We start from the raw sequence: 12,164 nt of genomic DNA, 5'->3' as shown, positions 1-12,164 counted from the left end.
CCCGACTCCGTCCCCCGGCTCCCGGCGCGAGCGCTTCTGCGCCCCCCGCGCCGCCGCCGCCGCCAGGTCGTCCTCCAGCCAGTCCTCCACGTACTCCTCGGCCGGGATCAGCGCCGGCCGCGGGGATGCCGTGGGGACGGGGACGGGACGAGGATGGGGACCGGGAGGGACCTGGCACTGCCCAGGCCGCGGATGGCGGCTTCGTACTCAGCCTGGCCCCCGGCGGGGGCGGCCGGGTCCGGCGCCGCTGCCTCCGCTCCCCGCGGCCGCTTCCGCGCCGGCCGCAGCGGGGACATGGCCGGGGACATGTCGGGGTCCCCCGGCTCCGGCTGCGCCCCCGCCGCGTCCTCGCCGCCCGCGATGAGGGGCTCCGAGAGCTCGGCGTCGAAGAGCTGTGAGTCCCGGAGGGCGGCAGGCGCTGTGGGGCGCACAGAGACCCTCAGCGGGGGGGGGCGGCGCGGACCCCGGACCCCCAAAACCCCCTCAGCGGCCCCCGGGCTCACCGCCGCCCGCCGCCGCCGTCTCCTTGAGCAGGCGCTCCATGGCCCGGCACCGCTGCCACGTCTCCTGGTCCAGTTCCTTGCCGTAGAGCCCAATCCACTCCTCCAGCGTCCCCAGCGGCGTCAGGCCCTGCGGGGAGGCCGGGGGGGTCTCACCGTGCCCTCCCCCCCACCCCGAAGCCCCCGGGACCCCCCGGCGTGTCCCCATCCCCGTGCTCACCTTGGCGTTCCGGGCGGCCAGCGAGGCCCCGCGCTGCACCAGCAGCTCGGCCACCTCGAAGTGGCCGCAGCCCAGCGCGTCGTGCAGGGGGGTGATGCCCTCGCAGCCCGGCCCCCCCGCGTCGTCCACGGCCGCCCCCCGGTCCAGCAGCAGCCGCACGATCTCTGAGGGGGTGTCACAAAGGGGGGGGAGGAAAAGGGGGCGGATGTCAGGCAGGATCTGGCCCCTTTCCCCCCCCACACCCCCCCCCACCCAGGGCAGGGGGGTCCCGGCGCTCACCCAGGTGCCCGTGGTTGCAGGCTTCGTGCAGCGGGGTCCAGCCGCAGTAGTCGCGGGGGTTCAGGGGGTGCCCCTGCGTGGGGGGGGGGGGGACACACAAGGGGACGGTCACTGCGTGCCACCATCCATGGGGATGTCACCCCCCCCCCCCCCCAGCAGCATCCTTTCGCCCTGGCCGGCACGGCACGGCTCCGCCGGGCACCGCGGCGCCCCAGGAGCGAGCCCACGCCCCCACCAAGTGTCCCCAGTGCCGGGGGGGGTCCCGTTGTGTGTGTCCCCCCTCCCCCCGAACCCTTTTACCTGCTTAAGGTAGAGCTGCACCCGCCGCAGGTCGCCCTCGATGCAGGCGCGGTGCAGCGGGGTCTCGCCCCGGTCGTTGCGGCGGTTCCACTGCGGGCACAGGGAGGGGTGGTGGGGATACGGCCTCCGAGGGGCTTGGGGGGGCTGGGTGGGGGGCCCTGACCCACACCTGGGGGCCCTGACCCACACCTGGGGGGCTCTGACCCACACTTGGGGGCCTCGACCTGCACCTGGGGGGCCCTGACCCGCATCTGGGGGGCCTGACCCACACCTGGGGGGCCCTGACCCACACATGGGGGGGCCCTGACCCGCACCTGGGGGGCCTGACCCGCACCTGGGGGGCGCGGAGCAGTGCCAGGACCCCGTCTCTCACCTTGCAGATGCGCCGGCGGCCGGGGACGCTCTTGGTGTAGCCGTCGAGCTCGTCGTCCTCCCCCTCTGCGGCACGGCTGTGAGCGGGGGCGCAGCCGGGCACGGGGGTCCCGCTGCTCTCCGAGTCCCGGGGGTCCCCTCCCCCCCTCCCCCACATTTTGGGGTCCCGTCCCCCCTCCTCTCGGCACTCCAGGGAACCCCCGCGCGCCCCTCACCGCTCTCCGACAGCTCCAGGTCGCTCTCCTCCTCAGGGGCCTCGCTGCTCTCCTGCTCTTCCTCCTCCTCCTCTTCCTCGCCCCCCGGCAGACCCTGCAGCCTCGCCATGGTGTCGGCGGCCTCGGCGCTGCCGGCCCGCTGCTGCAGCGCGTGGAGGTGCCGCAGGACCTGACGCTGCGGGGCGGGAGGGATGGAGCCAGGTCGGCACCGTGGCACCGGGTTGGCACCGTGGCACCACGGCATTGCGGCACCGGGCCGGCACCACGGCACCGTGGCACTGGGTCAGCACCATGGCACTGTGCCATCGGGTCGGCACTATGGCACCACGGCACTGCGGCACCAGGTTGGCACCACGGCACCGGGTCGGCACCGTGGCACCACGGCACTGCAGCACCGGGTCGGCACCATGGCGCTGGGTTGGCACCGTGGCAGCACCACGGCACCACAGCACTGGGTTGGCACCAGGTCGGCATCACGGCACTGCGGCACCGGGTTGGCACCATAGCACTGGGTTGGCACCGGGTCGGCACCGCGGCACCGGGTCGGCACCGTGGCACTGCGTCAGCACCACGACACCGGCTCGGCACCGCGCTCGCCGCCGTGCCCTCACCTGCAGCCGCAGCTCGCCCGCCGCCTCCGCCCGCTCCAGCGCCGTCCCCAGGCAGGCCTCCAGCTCGGCGCGGGGCTCGCCCGCCTCCTCCTTGGCCAGCGCAATGCTCAGCCACGTCCTCCCCTCCTGCACGCGGCCACCCGTCAGGCTCCGGGGCGAGCTGGGGGGGTCCCGGCCCCGTGCCCTTTTATTTCCTGGCGAGGGGTCCCCACCCCCCCAAATTGTGCCCGTTGGGGGGGTCCCCGCTCACCTCCAGGGCGTCGCCGCGGTGCAGCGCCAGCTCCTGCCGGTAGTGGTGCTCGGCGCGCGCGGGCTCCTGCAGGTCGCCGAAGGTGGTGGCCAGCGAGACGTGGATGGCGGCCAGCTCAGGCGCGGGGCGGCCCAGCGCCTCGGCGTAGCTCAGCTGGGGGGGGGCAAGGGGGTCAGCGGGGACAAAGCCCCCCCCCCCTGGGTACCTCCAGTGCTCCCAGTGCCTCCCAGTAGCTCCAGTGCTTCCGTTATCCCCAGCACTCCCTTTATCCCCAGTGCTCCCAGTATTCCCAGTGCTCCCAGTGCCTCCCAGCACCCCCCTGTGTCCCCAGCACCCCCCAGTACCTCCAGTGCTCCCAGTGCCTCCCAGTAGCTCCAGTGCTTCCATTATCCCCAGCACTCCCTTTATCCCCAGTGCTCCCAGTATTCCCAGGGCTCCCAGTGCCTCCCAGCGCCCCCTGGTGTCCCTAGCGCCTCCCAGTACCTCCAGTGCTCCCAGTGCCTCCCACTGCCCCCCGGGATCCCCAGTGCCCCCCAGCACCTCCAGTGCTCCCATTATCCCCAACACCCTCAGCACTCCCGTTATCCTCACTACCCCCAGTATTCCCAGTGCTCCCAGTACCTCCAGCATCCCCAGTGCCTCTCGTTATCCCCAGTATTGCCCCAGTGCTCCCAGTACCTCCAGTGCCCCCCAGCACCCCCATTGTCCCCAGTGCCCCCAGCGCTCCTCCCATTATCCCCAGCACCCCCCGGTATTCCCAGTGCTCCCACTATCCCCAGCGCCTTCCAGTACCCCCAGTACTCCCATTATCCCCAGCACCTCCAGCACCCCCAGTGACCCCCAGTACCCTCAGCACCCCCAGTATCCCCAGTACCCCCAGTGCCCCCCAGGAGCCCCATTATCCCCAGTATCCTCAGCACTCCCAGTGCCTCTCGGTATCCCCAGTATTCCCAGTGCTCCCAGTATCCCCAGTGCCCCCCAGCACCCATTATCCTCAGCGCCACCCATTGTCCCCAGTATGCCCCATTGTCCCCAGTGCCCCCCATTATCCCCATCACCCCCCAGTACCCCCAGCGCTCCCGTTATTCCCAGCACCCTCCCGGTATTCCCAGTGCTCCCACTATCCCCAGCGCCTCCCAGTACCCCCAGTACCCCCAGCACTCCCATTATCCCCAACACCTCCAGCACCCCCCGTGCCCCCCAATATCCTCAGTACCCCCAGTATCCCCAGTGCCCCCCAGCACTCCCATTACCCCCAGCACCCCCCAGTATTCCCAGTGCTCCTGATGTCCCCAGCGCCTTCCAGTACCCCCAGTACCCCCACTATCCCCAACGCCTCCAGCACCCCCAGTGCCCCCCAGTGTCCTCTGCACCCCCAGTATCCCCAGTGCTCCCATTGTCCCCCAGCGCCCCCAGTAACCCCAGCACCCCCCAGCATTCCCAGTGCTCCCGCTATCCCCGGTGCCTTCCAGTACCCCCAGTACCCCCACCATCCCCAACACCTCCAGCCCCCCCCCCGTGCCCCCCAGCCCCCTCAGCCCCCCCCCCGCCCCCCAGCGCCCCCAGTACCCCCCCCACCTGCCGCTGGTAGTGCTCCAGGGCCCTCCTGAAGTCCCCGTGCCTGGAGAAGACGTCCCCCAGCCGCTCGCACAGCGCCATCGCCGCCGCCGGCTCGCCCGCCGCCTCCTCCAGCGCCTCCTGCAGCCGCGTCACCTTGGTGGCTGCGGGACCGGGGTGGGGGGGGGGGGGTCACCACCTTGTGCGTGCGCCCCCCCCCCCCCAACCCCCCAAGCTCACCGTAGCGCAGGTTGGAGCGCACGAGGTGCCGCTGGTGGGGCTGCCGCGAGCCCAGCGCGTACGCCGTCCTCAGCGAGCGCTTGGCGGCCGCGAAGTCTCCGAGGCTCAGCAGGACCTGGGAGGGGAGGTGGGGGGGGGGAACGACACCGGGACCCCCCCAACCTCATCAAGACGCCAGGACGGACCCCGGGGAGGGGCTAAAAAACAAGGTGTGTGGGTGTGGGGGGGGTCCCGAGCCCGACCTGCGCCGTGCTGCTGCAGCACTCGCTCTCCAACGCCTTGTCCTGCATGCGGCGGGCGCAGTCGCGGGCGCGCTGGAGGCAGCGCAGGGCCTGGGGGTGCTGGCCCTGCCGCAGGTGGATGGCGCCCAGGTTGAAGTAGGCGCGCTGCAGGTCCTCGTCCAGGCGCGCCCGCTCCGCCACGAAGACGCTGCGCTGCAGGTAGCGCCCGCGGCGCCCCGCGTCCCGCAGGCTGTCGTACACCAGCCCCAGGTTGAGGTAGAGCCGCGTGCGCATCGCCGCCAGCTCCCGGCGCGGCACCGCTCCTGCGGGACACGGCCGTGGCACCGCGGCGCCGCGAAGGGTTGGGGTCCCCCCCCCCCACCGGGCCCACCCCCCAACCGGTGCCCAGATGGGTTCGGGGACCCCCAGGAGGAGCCCCCGGCCCCCAGAGCCAACACCAGGGCTCCAGCGCGGCACCGCTCCTGCTGGGCACGGGACACGGGCATGGCTCCACGGCACAGTGAAGGATTCGGGTCCCCCCACCATCACCAGGACCCCCCCACCACCACCACCGGGACCCCCCAACCGGTGCCCAGATGGGTTTGGGGACCCCCAAGAGGACCCCCCAGCCCCCCGTGCCAACACCAGGGGCTCCGGCGTGGCACTGCAAGACCATGGTCCCGCGGCACCGCGGCGTGGCAGAGGATTGGGGTCCCCCCCCCCCACCACCAGGACCCCCCAGCCATGCCCAGACGGGTTCAGTGACCCCCAGCAGGACCCCCCATGCCCACCCCACCCCAGATGTGTTCAGGAACCCCCCAGCACCCCCGCCACCACCCAGCAGCGCCCCACCCCCCCCACCCCCCCCCAGCCCCTCTTGGCCCCCAGCCGCCTCTCACCCTCCAGTTTCTCCTCCACGATGGCCAAACTGGTGCGGAAGGCGCCCTCGGCCTCGCGCAGCGCCGCCGTCACCTCCTCCCCCTCCTCCTCCTCCTCCTCCCCGCCGCCGCCGCCGCCGCGGCTCTCGGCCACGAACATGTGCGTGCGCCCGATGGTGGCCCAGGCGCGCTGCTGCTCCGCCGCGTCCCCCAGGGCGCGCGCCAGCTCCAGGTGCCGCCGCTGGTGCTGCGGGGACGGGGTCAGCCAAACCCTTCAGGACCACCCCCGTAAAAAAAGAAGCCCCCCCCCCCCCCCCCCCACAAGGGTCAGGGTCGGGGCACCCACCTCCAGCGCCGCCTCGTAGCTGCCCAGCTCGGCCAGGCGCTCGCCGATCTTGCGGTGCGCCACGGCGCAGCCCAGCCCGTCGCCCGCCGCCTCCAGCAGCCGCAGCTCGCGCCGGTGCTCCTCCAGCGCCTCCGCGTAGCGCCCTGCCGCGACCGCACGGGGTCACCGACACCCCCCCATCCGGGGACCGGGACCCCCCACCCCCCCGGGACCCACCATGGCTGGCCAGGAGCTCTCCCAGCTGGTTGCACAGCGCCGCCTCCTCCGCGCCGCCGCCGCCGCCGCCGCGCCGCAGCTTCTCCTTCGCCTTCTGCAGCTCTGGGGAAGAGGGGGGGGGGGGGGGGGGCTGGCACCAGTGCCACCAGCGCTCCCGGTCCAGCAGACACCAGTGCTCCCGGTCCAGCACTCGCAGGGAGCCCCAGGCCAGCGCTCCCAGTGCTCCCGTCGCTCCCAGTATCCCCGGTGCCCCCCAGTTCCTCCAGTGCCCCCAAGCCCCCTCGTTACCCCCTAGCACCCCCCAGCGCTCCCAGTATGTCCCCAGCACCCCCCAGTATCCCCAGCACTCCCAGTGAGCCCCAAGTCAGCGCTCCCAGTATACCCGATGCTCACAGTGCTCCCATCGCTCCCGGTATCCCCAGTGCCCCCCAGTTCCTCCAGTGCCCCCAAGCACCCTCGTTACCCCCCAGCACCTCCCAGTGCTCCCAGTAGCCCCAGTACCCCACTACCCCCCAGTATTCCCAGTGCTCACAGTGAGCCCCAAGTCCGTGTTCCCAGTATACCCAGCGCTCCCAGTGCTCCCGTCGCTCCCAGTATCCCCGGTGCCCCCCAGTTCCTCCAGTGCCCCCAAGCTCCCTCATTACCCCCCAGCACCCCCCAGTGCTCCCAGTAGCCCCAGTACCCCACTACCCCCCAGTATTCCCAGTGCTCCCACTACACCCAGCACTCCCAGTATCCCCAGTACCTCTGCCCCCCAGTATCCCCAGTGTCTCCAGCACCCCTCAGCACTCCCAGTACCCCCAGTGCCCCCCAGTTCCTCCAGTACCCTCTGTACCTCCCAGTACTCCCAGTATCCCCAGCACTCCCAGTGACCCCACTACTTCCATTGCCCCCCAGTATCCCCAGTGCCCCCAGCAGCCCCCGTGTCCCCCATCATCCTCAGTATCCCCCAGTATTCCCAGTCTCCCCAGCGCCCCCAGTACCCCCAACACCCCCAGCACCCCCCATTATCTCCAGTACCCCCAGCACCCCCATTGCTCCCCAGTATTCCCAGTGCTCCCAGTACCCCCATTATTCCCCATGCTCCCAGCACCCCCAGTGCCAACCCCCCAAGCCCCCAGCGCCCCCCAGTATCCCCAGCATCCCCCAGTAACCCCCCAGCACCCCTCCCATTACCCCAGCAGCCCCCTAGCCCCAGTAACCCCAGCACCCCCCAGTGCTCCTACTACCACCCAGTGCTCCCAGTACCCCCGTTACCCCCAGTACCCCTCATCACCCCATCCCCCCATTGCCTCCCAGTGCTCCCAGTACCCCCAGTACCCCCCATTACCCCAGTGCCCCCAGTACTCCCCAGCACCCCCATTACCCCCACTACCTCCCAGTACCCCCATCACCCCATCCCCCCATTGCCTTCCAGTGCTCCCAGTACCCCCCCAGCACCCCCATCCCCCCCATTGCCTCCCAGTGCTCCCAGTACCCCCAGTACCCCCCCATTACCCCAGTGCCCCCAGTACCCCCCAGCACCCCCATCCCCCCATTGCCTCCCAGTGCTCCCAGTACCCCCAGTACCCCCATTACCCCAGTGCCCCCAGTACCCCCCAGCACCCCCATTACCCCCAGTACCCCCATCACCCCATTCCCCCATTGCCTTCCAGTGCTCCCAGTACCCCCAGTACCCCCCAGCACCCCCATCCCCCCATTGCCTCCCAGTGCTCCCAGTACCCCCCATTACCCCAGTGCCCCCAGTACCCCCCAGCACCCCCATTACCCCCAGTACTTCCCAGTAACCCCCCAGTACCTCCCAGTACCCCCCCATTACCCCCCAGCACCCCATCCCTCCCATTGCCTCCCAGTGCTCCCAGTACCCCCCATTACCCCAGTGCCCCCAGTACCCCCCAGCGCCCCCATTACCCCCAGTACTTCCCAGTAACCCCCCAGTACCTCCCAGTACCCCCCAGCACCCCATCCCTCCCATTGCCTCCCAGTACCCCCAGTACCCCCCAGCACCCCCATTACCCCCAGTACCTCCCAGTAATCCCCCAGTACCCCACCACCCCCCCATTACCCCCCCAGTACCCCCCCAGTGCTCCCAGTATCCCCCCATTACCCCCCATCCCCCCCAGTGTTCCCAGTGCTCCCAGCACCCCCATTACCCCCCACAACCCCCAGCACCCCCCAGTCCCCCCAGTGCCCCCCCAGTCCCCCCAGTGCCCCCCCAGTCCCCCCCCCGCTCACGCCGCAGCGCGCGCTCCCCGCTCATTCCCCGCCGCTCCCGCGCCCGCCGCGCGCTGTGCCCGCCCCCCGCCCCGCCGCCAGCCAATCAGCGCGGGGAGACGCGCACCGGCCGCTCCCATTGGCCGCCGCGCACGGCCCCGCCCCCTCCCCGCCCCCGGACTACAACTCCTGGCGTGCCCCGCGGCCCGCCCCGGGGGGTGCTGGGAAGGGAGGCCCCGCCCCCCGCGGTGCCTGCTGGGAACGGGGCCCGGTGGGAGCAGTGGCACCACCACCGCCAGTTACAGGGCACCGGTGACACCAGCGCCACCAGTGCCACCAGTTACAGGGACACCAGTGACACCAGTGCCAGCAGCTACAGGGGCACCAGTGACACCAGTGCCACCAGTTACAGGGACACCAGTAACACCAGTGCCAGCAGTTACAGGGACACCAGTGATACCAGTGCCACCAGTTACAGGGACACCAGTGACACCAGTTACAGGGACACCAGTAACACCAGTGCCAGCAGTTACAGGGACACCAGTGATACCAGTGCCACCAGTTACAGGGACACCAGTGACACCAGTTACAGGGACACCAGTGACACCAGTGCCAGCAGCTACAGGGGCATCAGTGACACCAGTGACACCAGTGACACCAGTTACAGGGACACCAGTGATACCAGTGGCACCAGTTACAGGGACACCAGTGACACCAGTGCCACCAGTGCTCCCAGTGCCACCAGTCACAGGGTCACCAGTGCCACCAGATAGAGGGCTCCCAGTGCCACCGGTTACAGGGCACCAGTTGCAGGGACACCAGTGACACCAGAGCTCCCGGTGCCACCAGTGCCACCAGTTACAGGGACACCAGTCACAGGGCCACCAGCGCTCCCAGTGCCACCAGTCACCATCCCAGTACTCCCAGTGACTGTCCCAAGCACCCCAGTACCACCAGTGCCTGTCCGCAGTGCTCCCAGTGCCCACCAGTCACCACCCCCAGTACTCCCAGTGCCACCAATGCCTCTCCCAGTGCCCCCGATCACCATCCCCAGCACTCCCAGTACCATAGGCTGTAGCTCCCAGCTGCTCCCAGTGCCCTCCAGTCACCATCCCAGTACTCCCAGTGGCTGTCCCAAGCACTCCCAGCACCACCAGTGCCTGTCCCCAGCACTCCCAGTGCCCCCAGTCACCATCCCCAGCACTCCCGGTACCATAGGCCGTAGTTCCCAGCTGCTCCCAGTATCCCCAGCGCTCCCCACCAGTCCCCATCTAACCAGTGTCTCCCAGTCCCTCCAGTATCCCCCCACCTTGCAGCCCCCCAAGCTCGTCCCACGCCCCCTGTGCCAGATGATGTCACCTGGGGGGGGGTCTCTGACATCATGAGGGGGGGGCTCTGACGTCACGGGGGGAGACCGGTGACAAAACGGAGGAAGACCAGTGACAAACCGGGGGGGGAACCGGCGACAAACTGGGGGCGTCGAGGAGAGGCCGGACGCGGCGCCGGGGACACGGCTGGGGGGCGACGCAACCCCGTGGCTCCTCCCCCACCCTTCCACACCCCCAAAGTTCGGGGGGTTTGGGGACCCCCCCTGAACTCCCCCCTCCCCCCCCGAACTCCCCCCTCCCCCCCCCCAAAAAAAAATTTTGGGGGACCCCCCTGAGCCCCCCCCCCCCCCGAATTTTGGGGGACCCCCCCGAGGCCGCGCGCCACGCTGGGAGCCCGACTCCTTGGAAAATCCCCCCCGTGGTTTATTCTCCTAGTAAAACAGACAGAGGACCCGCTGTACAGAGCGCCGCGCCGCGCCCCCCCCGCAGCGCCGCCGCCGGCACCGGGGCGAGGAGGAGGAGGAGGAGGAGGAGGAGGAAGGCTGTGGCTGCTGCGGCATGCAGGCGCGGGCACGAGGGGCACCGCGGCGAGGCGGCGCCGGGCGCGCGAGGCACGGGGACGCCGCGAGGGCAGCGCGATGACGCCGCGATCATCCACGATGTCGTCGCGATGGCGCCACGCCGGTGCCACGCTGCCACCACGGTGACGCCGTGATCGCCCATGATGACGCCGCGCTGACGTCGCGATGGCGCCATGATGGCGTCAAGAGGACGCTGCGATCATCCATGATGACGCCATGATGGCACCGCGATGACGCCGCGTCGCCGCCGCGATCATCCCACGATGACGCCATGACGGCGCCACGATGACGCCGCGATCACCCATGACGGCGCCACGATGACGCCGCGATGACCCGCGTTGACGCCACGATCATCCAAGATGACACCACGATGGCGCCGCGACGGCATCACGACGGCGCCACGCAGGCGCCGCGGCCTCGCCTACTTCTGGATCTGGAATATAAAAAGGCGCAGGTTGATGTTCTTGGCCGCCAGCAGCTTGTTGCACTCCACCGAGTCCACGATGGGGAGCGGCATGTACTCCGTCTCATTGTTCTCATTGGTAAAGACAAAGTGGTAGATGACCGGGTTGATCTTGACGTCGTCGTAGGGCCCCTCGAGCAGCAGGAAGGAGCACTCCAGCGGCGAGTTGACCTTGCTCTTCAGGATGAGCTGGAAGGAGAGGGTGCGCTTGCAGGAGAGGTTGGGGTTGCGCTCCGAGTCGTTGACGCGCGCCTTCAGCACCCACGTCTGGTTGAGCACCGTCAGGCGCGGCGTCTCGTAGTACAGCCGCGTGATGAAGTCGTCCGTGCGGTACGGGCGGAACTGCACCTCTGCGGGACAAGGGGGGAGAGCACGGGGTCAGCGCCGGCACCGGGCTCAGCGCCAACACGGCGCCAGCACCGGCACGGGCTCAGCGCCGGCACCGCGTCAGCGCCGGGCTCAGCGCCGGCACCGCACCGCAGGGACAGGAGCATCCGGGAGCCGCGGCGGTCCTGGGGGGCACCCCGGAGCCGCGGCGGTCCCAAGGGACGAGGACGGGAGGAGGAATAAGGGGACGGGGGAGGCAGAAGGGCCGCGGGTGGCTCGGCTCGTGGCGGCCCCGCGAGCGCGGTGCCGGGGCCGGGCCGCGGAGGACACACAGACAGGATTCGGATCGGGTGCAATCGGCTTTATTGGGGTCGCGTACAGAGGCGTGAGCGGGGCAGCGAGGCACGGACAAGAAACACCGTGGGGGAAAAAAAAAGGGGGAGCGGAGCGGCTGCCCCCACGTTGCAGCGCTCCGAGCTGGGCGCCCAAGGGTGTCCCCGAAGGCCGGGGTGAGCCCGAGTTTTTGGGGCATTCTCAGAGGAGTCGTAGAATAGGATCGGGGCCAGCAGCCCCGGCACCGAGGCCGGAGCGAGCCCCGCGTCCTAGCGGCGTCCCCTCGGCACCGCAGCCCCCCCCTCGGGTCTCCCGCAGCGCTCCGAGGCTCAGCACCGTGCCCACGAGCCGGGAGGACGCCGGGCTCACCGGACACCGCGGGGTTTTGGTGCCGGCTGTCGGCCCGGTGCCCTTGGCCCCGCACGGCAGCGGGTGGGACCCCACGTTTCCCGAGGCTGGGGGGCGGTTTGTAACCCCCCGGGACACGGGAGACGAGCGGGGAGCCACGGGGAAGCATGGCGGGCTCTTCTTCGGAAGAGGAACGCCAAAAAAAAATTAAAAAAAAAAACAAATCGGAAAACCCAACAAAAAGGCACCGAGCGGCCCCGGTGCCCGCGGAGAGGAGGCGGCACCGGCGCGGCGCCACCGGCCCAAGCACCCCGCTCAGCGCCGCCGCGCGTTACCTGTGTAGCCGATCTTCTCGAAGCTGAGCA

The 12,164-nt window shown here is 70.3% G+C and overlaps 2 protein-coding genes across 2 annotated transcripts; both read right to left on the bottom strand.

The window, feature by feature from the left end:
- Positions 1–50: 50 nt before the first annotated feature.
- LOC121063363 (tonsoku-like protein) lies at positions 51–8,487 on the bottom strand. Its single transcript, XM_040543786.1, has 16 exons — positions 8,441–8,487; positions 6,206–6,307; positions 5,990–6,132; positions 5,665–5,890; positions 4,787–5,088; positions 4,545–4,659; positions 4,326–4,468; positions 2,748–2,900; positions 2,498–2,623; positions 1,887–2,061; positions 1,673–1,737; positions 1,300–1,389; positions 1,000–1,072; positions 721–884; positions 504–630; positions 51–418 (listed from the first exon to the last, which is right to left on the bottom strand). The coding sequence occupies exons 1-16, from the start codon at positions 8,463–8,465 to the stop codon at positions 108–110; spliced, it is 2,340 nt and encodes a 779-aa protein (XP_040399720.1). The 5' UTR covers positions 8,466–8,487; the 3' UTR covers positions 51–107.
- A 1,659-nt stretch (positions 8,488–10,146) lies between these two features.
- On the bottom strand, positions 10,147–12,159 carry CYHR1 (cysteine and histidine rich 1; the record flags this gene model as incomplete). Its single annotated transcript, XM_040543784.1, has 2 exons — positions 10,147–11,141; positions 12,135–12,159. Coding segments are annotated over 2 exons (417 nt in total), but the record flags the coding sequence as incomplete, so codon positions are not given.
- Between the last annotated feature and the right edge of the window lie 5 nt (positions 12,160–12,164).

The sequence above is a fragment of the Cygnus olor genome, unplaced genomic scaffold (assembly GCF_009769625.2).
Source record: "Cygnus olor isolate bCygOlo1 unplaced genomic scaffold, bCygOlo1.pri.v2 scaffold_225_ctg1, whole genome shotgun sequence".
Taxonomy (NCBI): Eukaryota; Metazoa; Chordata; class Aves; order Anseriformes; family Anatidae; genus Cygnus; species Cygnus olor.
This window is presented reverse-complemented; position numbering and strand designations above follow the sequence as displayed.